The sequence below is a fragment of the Notolabrus celidotus genome, chromosome 17 (assembly GCF_009762535.1).
Source record: "Notolabrus celidotus isolate fNotCel1 chromosome 17, fNotCel1.pri, whole genome shotgun sequence".
Lineage (NCBI taxonomy): Eukaryota > Metazoa > Chordata > Actinopteri > Labriformes > Labridae > Notolabrus > Notolabrus celidotus.
The window spans coordinates 18,931,328-18,945,494 of record NC_048288.1 but is presented as its reverse complement, the minus strand read 5'-3'; the positions used below and the strand labels follow the sequence as shown (position 1 = coordinate 18,945,494).

Below are 14,167 nucleotides of genomic sequence, written 5' to 3'. Positions count from 1 at the left end.
CTATGGGTTAGTAAAATAGTAAATCCCTATGAGTTAGCTAAGAATTGGGTGAATGCTAACAACAGCTAACAATACCATTTGCAGGGAATGTTTGATGCCAATGTTAGCTGTTGTCTGGTGATAGCTAATTAGTTTCCAGATGTGTTGTTAAATCTTGAATTTGGCCCTCCTGATACCTGTAAATTTTTACTTCTTGAAAGACAGTTCTTCAGGTTTATATCCTTTTCAACAATATTACAGCCTGACCCTGAGGCCAGAGGAAAATGGCATCATACAAGTGTAAAATTGTTGAATTAGAAGCTTTGAAATTGGAATAAAGAGCCCAACTTGTACATGTTGTTAACCGTCCTGTTATATTGTGGGTCAAATTGACCGATTTTAAGGTTAAAAAATCCCAAATAAATTGTTTAAAGTATTTTTTCAGAATGAAACTTCTTTTGCTTGGCTTAATAGGTGAAATGAACATGTAAAATGAAAATGGTTGAGTTCACATATATGCAACCCCCCCCCCCGCATGTTTATATTGCATAGATACTGTTCGTGGGTCAATTTGACCTGGCAGTCATAGTGGAGGCTAAAAGGGATCAGAAGTGTCAAATATTAATTGTTTCTTTGCAACTGTGTGACATATTTCACCCAAGTCACACATACGCACACACACACACCCTTTTAAAATGAATTTTCATCAAAAACGAGTGAGATATCCTCATTGAACCATGATCTGTGAGGATTAAAGAACACTATTCCACTGAATATTGCTTTAAATGGTTAGTAATGGAGTTAATAATGAGATTTAAAAAATGTTTATTGAGATTTTTTGGGGTTCTGACACTTTTTGATAGTTAATTATGCCCCAGGTTAAATTGACCCAGGAATAGTATTGCTGGTTCTGAGAAACGGACATAACAGGAGGGTTAATCTGCAGTAAATCTCTCTCTTTGTGTGTGTTATATTGTCTTTCACATGAATGATGCCCACAGAATCATATTTATTGATCTGATATTTGTTGAAATTTGTTTAAATAAATCATTTCCTGACTTGAAAACAGTTTGCTTGTTGTGGTCTGTTGTGTTTGTGTTTTTCAGTGCAGACAGAGAAAGAGAGAGGGTGGTGCTAATCCTGTTAGCCACACAGAGACACAGTGGGATTTCATTAACTAAGTGGTCTGTGTTTTGTGAACTTTGCAGTCTGAAATAACCCTAGCAGGCTTATTTCACACTACTGTCATTAACATGTCATTCATATGTCATTACTGATTACATCTGATTAAATGTTGCAGTCAGCTGTGTGTGAAACTTAGGGGTAAATCTGAGATTTTATCAGTTATCTCAGAAAAAGAAAAGATGCTGATTATCCAACAGAAGATTAATTTCTGTATCTCTGACTGTACCCGGCCTTCTTGGAATCACCTCTGTTAGCGCCCTGCCTGGCAGTGATTGGCGGCTGATCTGTTGACTCCTGCAGAGAGGGGCGGGCCTGCAGGGAATTAATGCCTCTAAGACATTTAATTGCTTCAGTCAGTGTTTGGATCAGAGAAGAGGAATTCGGAGGACCCAGAGAGTCAGATACAGATCTGAGATCCACATAGGATCCGGTCTTCAGGGGGACACGTGGAGGGGCTGTAGTCCTCTTTGAGACCCGCCATGTTCAGCAGGTTGAAAAAGTTGATCGGGGCTCCTGAGCTGCCCTCTGCTCAAGCTGCTGCTGCTGCTGCTGCTGCTGCTACTCCCCCTGCCCCGGCTCCACCTGCTAAGGTAAGACCTGCCTCTTTTTCAAATAACAAAAACCTGAGCCACGGAAGATTTAAATTGATTGTTGTACTTTACTTAACCTTTACAATATTCTACCTGCTCTCTGAATAGCTGTGTATCACATTTCTCATGTGCAATCAACTGATCAATCTTTATAAAGAACTAAAAACAACAACAGCTTTGTTCCTTTAAACCAGACATTGATGTCTTCTGTGGTGTCAGGAATGTTGTCATGCTAAATACAAAGGAGTTGTTTCAGGTGAACATGGCAGGTGAGTCAGATCAGCGAAAGCCTCTGAAGCAGCTTGGCACTGATCACTGCAGCCTGAACAGGGAGGATGGGCATGCAGGGTGTATTCCCTGCTGCAGAGCATGAAATATAAACTGTCATTAACTTAGGAAGCTTACACTGCTCAGGAAGAACAAACAGAGGGGACTGGATGTACAAACTTGGACTGGGTTTGTAGCTGTAGCACTTTTGGATTAAGAGTAATCCCTCATATTTTAACAGGTGACTGATGCAAGTGATGGCACTTATTCATAATAATATTAATAACTGTGTTGGACAGCACTGGTCTTGATATTGGAGCAGAAACGGTGCTGTAAAATACAATAAACACAAACAACATATAACATTAGAAAATGCAAAAGGTGAGACATAAACATAGCATCAAACTTACATCTCTTTCTGCAACTAGCATCACAAAGTTAAAAATATATTTGAATACCAAGAAACAGGAATTGTTGACAATCGTGTTGACAGAATTGCTAGAGGAGAGAACAGTGGCTGTGTGGATGTAGAGGTTGTTTAGAGGATGTTCTTTTCTGAAGATGTTTCCTGTCTGCTGTGGTGGAAATCTGGAAATGATAGCCTCAAACTACGTACAACGGTTTGTCTTTGTGAGCTTTATTCCGGCCTTCAGTGAGCTTTGCAAAGTGGTCAGCTGGCAGAGTGATCTAACAACCGAGACAAGGTCTTGCTCAACTGACCCAGAGTGAAGATACAACACGTTACTTATTCTCTTCAGAGAATAAGATTAACACATCACTAAGCATCTTCAAAGAACTGTAAGACAAACAAGAGAGCTTTTTATGACCTCTTGCTTCCTGGTCACCTTCCTGACTTCTCACCTTATGGTCTGCTCCTCAGCCATGGGAACAGATAACAGTATGCAAATCACAGAAGGTCTGGTATGTGTGAATGTTTCTAGCTTCTAATCAAAGCAAGAACAACATGCTATTATGTCTGTATTTTTCCCATCACACTGCACACTGATATCAGTCTCGTATATTTGCAGGACGAAAAGCCCCCTGAAAAGAAGGACGAGAAAGAGGAGCCAAAGAAAGAGGAGGAGAAAAAAGAGGAGGAAAAGAAAGACGAAGTGAAGAAAGAGGAGGAGGCCAAGAAAGAAGAGCCAACACCAGGTGAGAGGTTTGGAGTAAATATTCAGTTTGTATAGTGTCCATAGGCTCACTGTGATGGTTTTGTGTGTCTGTTTGAGGCTAAAAATGTCTGAACGCAGATGATTTGTCTAACTTATTTTGTCAGCGCCGTTTGTAAAAAATAAGCTGTTTTCTGTCAGAGAACCATAAAGCGATGTAAATCAGCCTGATTGTATTGAAGTCTATGAGAAAATGTTCCTCAGCTGATTTATTCCCTCAGATTTATGATCTCAGTCACTAGTTATAAGTCTTCTTCAACACATTTGGTAAAGATGGTCCCATTAGAGTCACAGAGACCAGAAAGCAGGGGAGGAGATAGATGCTGCTTAATTGAAGATACAGGACATCCTGCTGACACTGCTAGAATCAGCTTGTAAATTTGTACATTACCCTCTCAAACCAAATATGAACACTTCCGGCTTTAAAGCAACAGCCATTACTACCTTGTAATGTATAAGTTTATAAGAGCTCAGTCTGGGTATTGTCCCACTGATATGTCTTAAATAAAATAACGTATTGCACTCTGCTCCAGGTCACTTTGATTTCTCAGATCAGGTGTGATGTCTGTTAACCATTTTTAAATGTAAAGTGGTGAGTCTCACTAAGAGCATGGGTTCAATGTTAGACTGCCTCTGTCTGCTTTTATTTTGCACCTTAGAAACCATAAAAAGAATAAATGCTAAACTGCTATGTTCTTGAGTTATAATTTCACACATTAAATAATTGCTTGTTGCATTTTTTGGGCCAAGTGATTTTCCTTTTTACATATTTAATACTACAAGAAGTCAAAGGAGGATCTGTCATAGAAATTTGATGTTGATTTATTGGTGTTCTGTTCACTAATGATGCTACTACATTATCCCACCAGCTCCTGCACCTGCACCTGCTGCTCCAGCTGCTGCTCCAGCTCCAGCTCCAGCTCCAGCTCCAGCTCCAGCTCCAGCTCCAGCGCCTGCCCCGGCTCCTGCTGCTGCACCTGCACCTGCACCTGCAGCTGCTCCTGCTCCTGCTCCTGCTCCTGCTCCTGCTGGTGCTGCTCCTGCTGCTGGAGCTCCTGAAGAGGGGGTTAAGGAGTAAGAATGTATCTCATACTGATTAACTTATGTCCTATCCAGTGCTTTCTGGGACAGGCTCCACAGAGGCTGCAGTCAGTCATTGGTTTGTGGGCTACTGTTTTGCACAAAAACTATCACTGTTTGGTTTTGGCGACAAAAGTGAACATATTTGGAGGGGAGGATCTGGCTTGAGGGCAGCAAGAGGGTAACACACATTCAAGTATGTTAACGTGCTCGTTTGTATGTTCATAAATCAATTAGACTATGAACTATACTTACTGAAAAAATAGAATAGAATAGCCTTTATTTGTCATTGTCAGGTGTACAATGAAATTAGAAGCGCTGCTCCTGAAGATGCATGAAATAAATACAAATAAAATAAAAACAGGTAGAAAATATGTATAAAAGACAATATAAATACAGTAATAATATAAAACAAATGTCAAATATATACAGTCAAGTGGGGAGAAGAGGAAAGAGCTTCAGATAAGCAACTGTGAATCATTAAATGTATAGATAAACAAGTTATGACTTCTTTGGCCATTGTGTCTACATTGGGCAGTTTTTTTAGGGTGACCATATGTGTGCAAGGGTGCAGAGCTAGAGAGGAGTGGGGGTTGGCAGTAAGGTAATCATCTAATGCTTGCTAGGATGGGAAGGTGCATTCATGGTCCAGGCTACTGTAATATTAATGGGGATGCTGACTTTTGCTTAGCTGACTCCTTAGAGTGCTGTTGGTTCAGCCTAACACTGAATAAGATATTTCTCAGGTTTCCATGTTAGCATCATATCAACCCTAGGTTTCCCCTGTCTAACTCCTCCCCTGCTTTCTGGTCTCTGACTCAAACAGAGACCATCTTTTACTAAATGAACATCACACTGTTTTGAAGAAGACTTGAAACTAAAGACTGAAACATTAAAGTCACAGTTAACGCTCTGATCCAGATTCTGCTCTGTTTGCAGTATAAGCACTGTGTGTGTTCATACTGTCTGTTTGCTGCTGTAAAGGCAGCCATGATCTCTGTGAGGCTGCACTCTGTGACTCCTAAATAAGGAAAGGAGATTAGGAGCTTAGTGGTGTTTGAGATTGGGACTAACAGAGATAGGGATCACATGCTTTCAGGATATATGTAGACACTACTATATATATGTAGATTATTTTTCTTGTGCACATAGACAGTGGATAAATTACAGAGGATACAGCGAGAACAGCTTAATTCAAAGGGCCCACAGAAGTATTTTCTCTTTGAGGTCTGGGTTATAATAAAAATACAAACCTGTTTACAGCTAATAAAGATTTTATTGGCTATTTTATTAGATCTTATTTTTATCATCAGAAACTTAAGTGCCATACAAGCTATATTATCACATCATTTTGGAGTCTACCTCTCTTATTGCACACCACTTCAGACTGTAGGTGGGACTCTAGGAATGTACTGTGCGTTCATTCACATTACAATTCATGATGCTGAGTTCATATTGAAATTTAAAATTAACCTAAATAAGCTTTAGAGAAGAGATTGCCTCCTTGAGCTGTTATTTGTGTTGCTCCCTTTGTTAATTTATTTCCTTTTTTTAAAATAACTTTTATTTTGAAAGGAAGTGTGTGTGTGGTGTTAGTGTGTGTGTGGTGTTAGTTTGTGTGCCCTGCGCTCAGGCTCACAGGCTTAACTTGCCTTGCTTTAGTCCTTCCGGCCTCGCTGGTCTCTTGTTGTCGTGGTTTGAAAAGTCTTTAATTATACCAATTCCTGAAGGGTTTATTTACAATATAGTGTATCCTATTTTCATTTGATTGCATGATTATGACAAAATGAGTGATGAGAGCTGTGCGTGTTATCCAAAATGCTTTCTGCAAGTCAAGAATTCACCTTTTTCATTGTGCATTAAAAGCAACCAAAACTGTATTGAAAAATACTTGAAACTAGAGACTAAGACCAAACTTATAAGGAAAATATGTACTGAGAGAATGAATCATCTGAGAGGTAGGACCATTTTCTCAGAGACTTCTACACAATCAGGTTCAGTCGCACCCCTGCTGGACAAAGGAGAAAATGCAGGTTTAAGAGCCTTCTTTATTGGCCTCACCTTTCAGACCTTGAGGCTACAATCACTTCTTATATAGAGTGCTAATGTAGAGTTTAATTCTGAAATCTGTCATGAATAGTCCTCTTTACTGTGATATTCTATTTTCAGGGAACAAGCTCCGCCCCCACCTGTGGTCTACTTCCGCACCACAGATGACACCCTCCGAGGTTTGATCAAGACCTTAAGAGACCGAACAGCATTGCTCAGAGAAAAAGCAGTTGACCCATACGCAACCTCCCCAGAGGTCAGCCCTCCTGTCAGTAAGTACAGACAGGTGCACCTGGACAGGTATACTGACAAAGAGGCAGGTTAAACTCACAGTGACCCTCTGTGTCTTCTTTTCTAAGCTCCTATTCTGAGGAAGGAGAACTACATCAAACTGAAAGAGGAGGAGAGAATAGCAAAAGAAGAAGCTGATAAAAAGAAGGCCGAAGAAGCTGCCAAGAAGGCGGAGGAGAAGAAGAAGAAAGATGAGGAGAAGCGGCTGGAAGCAGAGAAGAAGGCAGAGGAGGAGAGGCTGGCAGAGGAGGCCAGGAAGAAGGCAAAGATTCTACCTGACATCAGCTGCTCCTGCTTTGACGTCCTCTTTCATCCCATTGAGGAAAGGATGGACGGCGTGCTGGGATCCACCATTGATCCTTTCACAGGTGGGACAGAACACCTGAAACCAAACAAACACACAAAACACCTGAAATACTTAAAATCTGTACGTTTTCTTGTCCCTGCAGATCGTCGGTACATCGCCTGGTTGTTCGTGGTGGCTGTTGCTTACAACTACAACGTCTGGTTCTGCACGGCCCGGCTGGCGTTCCCATACCATAGCGAGAGCAATAACAAGTACTGGGTGACCTGTGACGTCATCAGTGACTTGGTCAACATTATCGACATCATGCTCTGGCAGCCTCGGTTACAGTTTGTAAAAGCTGGAGATATTATTGTGAGTCATCATTTAGCTGAAGTTAACCTATCTGTTAGTGACTTCATGTTTTTTCTTAACACAGGTTGAAAAGTAACAGTGAGTGAAAGTTAACAATGTGTTTTTTTTTCCTGCAGAAAGACAGAGCTATAACTAAAGTTCACTATCGGCAATCACAAAGATTTAAGGTGAGAGCGTGAAGATATTTCAATCGTAGAAACGTGAGCCAACTAAAACTACATACAGTCCTTAAACACGGTTCTGAGGCTGTGTATTTCTGCTGTGAAGTTTGACATTTTAACATCAGGCTCTATAGGGACTGGCTCACTTTAGGACGCAGCCTCTAGTGGACACTGGAGGAACTACAGTTTCCCTCCCCAGTTTCAACATCAGAAACTGCTGTTTGGTTGACATTAACAGAGTCAGTTTCTTAGCTAATTTAAGCTAGTCTTGGTCCCTGCTGGCACTACATGGAGGGAAAATATTTGTTAATATCCTTTGGACATCCCCTGCAAACCTGTCTCAATACATTCATATAAAAATCAATCCACAGACAATTAGAGGAAACTTAGAAAGCTTCACAAAATGTTTAGATTAGATTAGATTAGATTCAATGTATTGTCATTGAGCATGTAACAGGTACAAACAAGCAATGGAATATAGATAGCATCTAACCAGAAATGCTTCACACAATGTCATGTTATTTGTCTCTGTTTTACTTTAAGCTCTAGTGAAGAGTTTTTAGCTGGTTAACCCTTCTGTTATGTTGCGGGCCAAATTGACTCATTTTAAAGTTCCACAATATGAAAATAAATGTTAAAAGTATTTTTTTGCTATGAGACTTCTTCTGCTTGGCTTATTTAGCATAATTAACATTTAAAATGAAAATTCCTTGCCCAAGGACACTTTGCCATTTGACTGCAGGAGCTGAGATAGAAGAGAGACAAGCTGGCAGCCCTTAGAACAGTGAGGGACAAGTGGGTAGAGCAACTTCCACTGCTCTATAACCCAGGCCCTAATGTCACAGTGGATGAAAGGCTAGAGGCATTCAGAGGTTCCTTCCATTTTAGGAAATATATGCGTTCCAAACCAGCAAAATACAGCATCAAAATCTGGGCAGCATGTGACAGAAGAGATGTCTCCTGTTAATTTATTAACGTCACTTCATAAAAAAAAAGATTTCAAAATGTAAAATACAATAAACAAAAATCTTTGTCATGTAAAACTATTGTATTTATATTTAGGGATTTTCAATGTACATTAAAAAAGTTTTAACATTAATTTTAATGAAAAACGAGTGAGTTATCCTCATTGAACCATGATCTGTGAGAATTAAAGAACACCATTGCACTAAATATTGATTTAAATGGTTAGTAATGGAGTTTATAATGAGATTAAAAATGTTTATTGGGATTATTTGGGGTTCTGACACTTTTGGATCATTAAATATGCCCCGGGTCAAATTGACCCAGGAACATTATTGCTGTCCCTAAGAAACGAACATAACAGGAAAGTGAAAATACAGACTGCACCTACAAAAGCAAACAACACCATCAACAAAAAGGCTGACTGTTTTTGTTTTAGATGCCTGAAACATTAACACATATGTTTATATCACTTTGTATTTTTACTCCAGTAAACTTGTACTTTGCTCTTCTTTTCACAGGTTGATTTGTTCTGCATCTGTCCCTTCGACCTTGCCTGTATATACTTTGATTTCTCCTCCATATACAGACTCAACCGCCTCTTAAGGGTAGGACGCCGCAGGATCATTTATGTGTTGTCGTATCGTTTAATATATTTCATTACGAGAGAATATTTTCTCCTCAGGTCCTCTCTAGATGTCTGTTTTTTTTTGTTTTTTTTATAGATTGATTCTTTCTTTGAGTTCAGTGACCGACTGGAGAGCGTCATGGCCAAGGCCTACATATGGAGGTAAACAGCCTCAAACAATGATAAATAAAATGATGAGTATTTTTTCTGAGAGCTGTGTGGGTGAACATCCCTTGGCAATCATTTTCTTAAGCTGTTGTTGTCCTTTAAGGGAAGCGTTATCTTTGAGGCCTCTTATTTGTTATAACTTTATCTATGAAGCAAATGCAAAGTGGATCATGGGAGGTGTACAGAAACAAAAATCTTGGATCATTTATCTGAGCAAAAGAGAAACCGATGAATCAAAAGTGAAATAGACTTTATCTCTTAATCTTGCTTGTCCTTGAAAACTGTTTTCAAGCTGTGGTTCTTTGAGCATTATTTAATAGCGCACAGCAGACATGGCTTATTTTTTATCTATCTCTGTTTTTTATGATGTTTCTGAAATGTTTCCCTCTCCGTTCTCGTGCAGAGTCACTCGAACCACAGGTTACCTGCTCTTCATGCTGCACCTGAACGCCTGTGCGTACTTTGTGGCCTCAGTTCATCAGGGTCTGAATACGACCACGTGGGTTTACAGCGGAGAGGGCTCAGCGTATGTACTCATTTATCTCCGCTATCCTCATGTTTCATCTAAACGCTCTTTACAGTGATGTTTCTGGAAAAACAAACTTCTGTATGAGAAACATATTGATACTTTGATGTGTCCCACAGTTGACCATCAGTCTGGATGCTTTTGACTATAACTATGATGTTATAGCAACACCAAATCGACCAATCGGCAACATCCAAGAGAAAGAAAAAATCTGATCTAACCTATGTTTGATGAACACATTGTGACAGCACTTCTTTAACCTCACCCTGCTCCCCTGCCTCCCTCAGATACCTGCGCTGTTACTACTACGCAGTCCGAAGTCTCATCAACATTGGGGGTCTACCTGAGCCTGTGACTACCTTTGAGATTACTTTTCAAATGTTAAACTTCTTCATCGGTGTCTTCGTGTTCTCCAGTTTGATTGGACAGGTAGGTGGACAGAAGGATTTCATGGTCATTTTTTTATTATAACATGTATTTCAGACTCTCCGGGTCGGAGGAGAGTCTTTGCCCCAAGCGGAGGAGTTAAAGTATCTTGGGGTCTTGTTCACGAGTGAGGGGAAGAGGGAGCGCGAGATTGAGAGACGGATCGGGGCAGCGTCTGCAGTGATGCGGACACTGTACCGGTCTGTTGAGGTGAAGAAAGAGCTGAGCCAGAAGGCAAAGCTCTCAATTTACCGGTCAATCTACGTTCCAACCCTCACCTATGGTCACGAGCTGTGGGTTGTGACCGAAAGAACGAGATCGCGAATACAAGCGGCCGAAATGAGCTTTCTCCGCAGGGTGTCTGGGCTCAGCCGTAGAGATAGGGTCAGGAGCTCAGACATCCGGGAGAGGCTCAAAGTAGAGCCGCTGCTCCTCCGGATCGAGAGGAGCCAGATGAGGTGGTTCAGGCATCTGGTCAGGATGCCTCCCGGATGTCTCCCTGGGGAGGTGTTTCGGGCATGTCCGTCTGGGAGGAGGCCACGGGGAAGGCCCAGGACACGCTGGCGAGATTATATCTCTCAGCTAGCCTGGGAACACCTTGGTATCGTCCCAGAAGAGCTGGTGGAAATGGCCGGGGAGAGGAGTGTCTGGGCTTCCCTGCTGAGGCTGCTGCCCCAGCGACCCGGACACGGATCAGCGGAAGAAGATGGATAGATGGATGTATTTCAGATTCCAACTCACTGCCAGTTCATGCTTCTTTCTCACAGATGAGAGACGTCATCGGAGCAGCCACAGCAGGTCAGACTTATTTCAGGGCATCAATGGACGGCTGTGTCACCTACATGCACACCTACAACATCCCAAAGTATGTCCAGAACAGAATCCGCACCTGGTACAACTACACTTGGGCCGCTCAGGGCATGCTGGGTAAAAGTCTTCTCTGGTTAGATGATTTATAATATAATAAATGATAAATGATAAATGATAGACAGCTTGTTTCTGTCTCTGTGTGGTCTGCAGATGAGTCTGAGCTGCTGGATAAGATGCCTCTGGTGATGAAAACTGCCATTGCTGTGGACATCAACCTGGCAACCTTCCAGAAGATCGCCCTGTTTCAGGTAAGACTGCTCTCACTTTGATAAAGTAAGTAAGTAAGTAAGTAAGTAAAAATGTATTTATATAGCACTTTTAAAACGCTCGATTACAAAGTGCTTCACAAGCACAAAACAATAAAAACAAGCAAGATAGAATCAAAATACATATGCAGAAATAGTCAGAGAAGCTATCAAGGCTTGAGGGAGCAAATTCCAGAGGGAGGGGGCATAGATGGAAAAAGCACGGCCACCTTTTGTTTTATAGTAAGAACGAGGGATGGAAAGAAGGCCAAGATTAGATGATCTGAGTGGACAAGGGGTGGAATAAGGGATGAGGAGTTCGGAGATGTAAGTGGGGGCGAGACCATGAAGAGCTTTCTATGTGGTTAAAGGATCTTGAAATTAATTCGGAATTTAATGGGAAGCCAGTGGAGTGATGCAAGAACAGGGGTGATATGGGACTGTCGGCTGGTACGAGTTAGTAATCTGGTGGCTGAATTTTGTATTAACTGTAAGCAGTGAAGAGATGATTGACTTAGACAGGTGTAAAGCGAATTGCAATAATCTAAACGGGAGAAAATGAAAGTATGTATTAATGTGTCAAGGTCGGAAAGAGAAAGAATTGATCTGATTTTGGCCTTATTGCGGAGTTGGAGGAAACAGGATTGGATGAGTTTGGAGATGTGATGGTCAAAAGTCATGTGCTGGTCAGGTTAAAGGTTTCCAGCTACTCCATAGAACATCAAAAACTGTGTAAGGACAAAGCTGCACGAGATACATCAACATAAGCTTCAGGTTAAAAAGGAATAGGATGTGCACAGCTGCCAAGAAGTTTTTGTATCAGTACAGTAGTTCTCTTTATCCTATTTTAAGTGCAAAGTTCTGTCCCAACACGATTTGTGCCACAAAGAATAGGATGAAAATAAATATGGAAGCAGAATTAGGTCGAACAGCCTGTTTACCTGCTGTGAGATGAAGAAATCTACTGCAAACACTTAGGAGCTTTTATTGCCTCTTATTAACCTCTAAAACGTGCTGTAATCTTTTACAATCTTTAAAACCATTACAATCTTTAAAACCATTAATTAGATTAAATTAAGTTGCTGAGACAATCCTCCTTAAATCTTTGTCAAATGTGATGATGCTGAGTCATCACCTGCTCACCTGTCTCTGTCTCCTGCAGGGCTGTGACCAGCAGATGTTGGTGGACATGTTGCTGAGACTCAAATCCATCATCTATCTACCCGGAGACTTTGTGGTTAAGAAAGTAAGTTATACAGTATACTGTATTATTAATCATCTATTTAAATCTATATGGTGGGTGCAGACTTAGCCTAATGGTTAAGTTGCGTGCCCATGCAGCGGGTGGCCTGGGTTTGTATCCAGCCTGCAGCCTCTTTCCTGCATGTCATTCCCGCACTCCCTCCCAGTTTCCTGCACTATCTACTGTCCTCACCTCTATAAAATAAAGGTGTAAAAGCCCAAAAATACTTAAAAAATTAAACAAAATCTGTATGGTATACCTGATATTTTTTGCATGCATGTGGCTTCCCCTTTCTCCGCAGGGAGACATTGGTAAAGAGATGTATGTCATAAAGAGCGGAGCGGTGCAGGTGGTGGGAGGACCTGACAACAGCATCGTGTTTGTCACACTGAAGGCCGGCTGTGTGTTTGGAGAAATCAGGTGTGTCTGCAGACTGAGACTCTGGTTTTCACTTCAGTGTTAACGTTTAAGTCTGATAATCTTTAAAAACATCTTAAGTCTGGCAAAGTGTCCTGGATGGAGCTTTGCATTATAGTGTTTATAGTTATGATGTATCATACTCATAGTGTATTCAGGTGTATTCTTATTGTGTCTTTTATGATGGTGTATACATTTGATATTCTCCTCTTTTACTTGAATCCCTTTAGGCCCAGTTGTGTGAATGTGTTGTATTAGAAACAGTCTGTATAACTCAGACCTAATATTTAATATTCTCTGTCACAGTTTGCTGCAGTCTGCCAAAGACGGAGGGAACAGACGTACAGCTAACGTCAAAGCTCACGGCTTCGCTAACCTCTTCGTCCTGGAGAAGAAGGACCTGTTTGACATCCTGATCCACTACCCTGAGTCTCAGAAAGTCCTGGCCAGGAAGGGCAGGTGAGTTGGTTACATCTATCTGAGCTGTGGAGGGAACATTCCTGTGACCACAGAACCTACTCGCTTTATATTTAGAAAACGGGTGTGATGCATTTCTATATGAATGTGTTTTTCTGGAGCGTGCTTTATTAGTGTGATTGGTTCTAATGTGTGTGTGTTTGTGTATGAAGGAAACTGACCAAAGCCAAAGGCCCTCCAGCAGCTAAAGCGGAGGAGAAGCCTAAAGGTCTGACTCTGTTTGGAAACAAACCTCCGACGCCAAAGATGCTCAGAGCGTTCGGAAACTTCCGGAAAGGAGCCATCATGGACAAGCTGAAGGTTCAGAACAGTGCACACACACCCACACCCACACCCACACCCACACCCACACCCAGAAGGAGCAGTTTGATTGAGTTTTTTTTGTTTTCACAGCAAAACGCAGCGGAGCAGAAGTGAGATCGGACGTGACTCTGCTTGTCTTCAGCTGCAGAGACGAAGAGGATGGAGTGATGGGAAATGTAGTCCAATGTTCATACTATGTACTAATATTTTTACGGTGATTATTAAATGAAATCATTGTCAATTGTAATCCGATACTGCTCACCCTGTACACTTTAGACACAGCTGGTCTGTTTTATTAAACCTTATCAGTGCAAGCAGTCACCTTTGAAGGTACATGTTGATCAAAGTTTGTTTATCATAATGTGACTCTTTTTTCATAAAAAAAATAAAGTTCAGATGCTTAAATGTGTCCTTGGTTTTATTCTCACTGGATCAAATCATGTTGAGTTTGAACGTGAGGCTGGAGCAG

The 14,167-nt window shown here is 41.2% G+C and overlaps 1 protein-coding gene across 1 annotated transcript; it reads left to right on the top strand.

Annotated features, from left to right (window-relative positions):
• The first annotated feature begins 1,643 nt into the window (after positions 1-1,643).
• Positions 1,644-14,103, top strand: cngb3.1 (cyclic nucleotide gated channel subunit beta 3, tandem duplicate 1). Its single transcript, XM_034706964.1, has 19 exons — positions 1,644-1,754; positions 3,050-3,176; positions 4,132-4,224; positions 4,448-4,454; positions 6,443-6,594; positions 6,682-6,981; positions 7,063-7,271; positions 7,388-7,438; positions 8,917-9,003; positions 9,121-9,185; positions 9,595-9,717; positions 10,005-10,146; positions 10,911-11,070; positions 11,164-11,261; positions 12,421-12,504; positions 12,803-12,921; positions 13,225-13,377; positions 13,548-13,695; positions 13,789-14,103. The coding sequence occupies exons 1-19, from the start codon at positions 1,644-1,646 to the stop codon at positions 13,810-13,812; spliced, it is 2,253 nt and encodes a 750-aa protein (XP_034562855.1). The 3' UTR covers positions 13,813-14,103.
• The last annotated feature ends 64 nt before the right edge of the window (positions 14,104-14,167 follow it).

Excerpts from the sequence above, each read along its gene's own strand:
- cngb3.1 (XM_034706964.1), top strand. The coding sequence starts at position 1,644 with ATGTTCAGCAGGTTGAAAAAGTTGATCGGGGCTCCTGAGCTGCCCTCT. Across the intron at positions 9,004-9,120 it reads GACTCAACCGCCTCTTAAGG|ATTGATTCTTTCTTTGAGTT; the intron begins GTAGGACGCCGC and ends TTTTTTTTATAG. Across the intron at positions 10,147-10,910 it reads TCTCCAGTTTGATTGGACAG|ATGAGAGACGTCATCGGAGC; the intron begins GTAGGTGGACAG and ends TCTTTCTCACAG.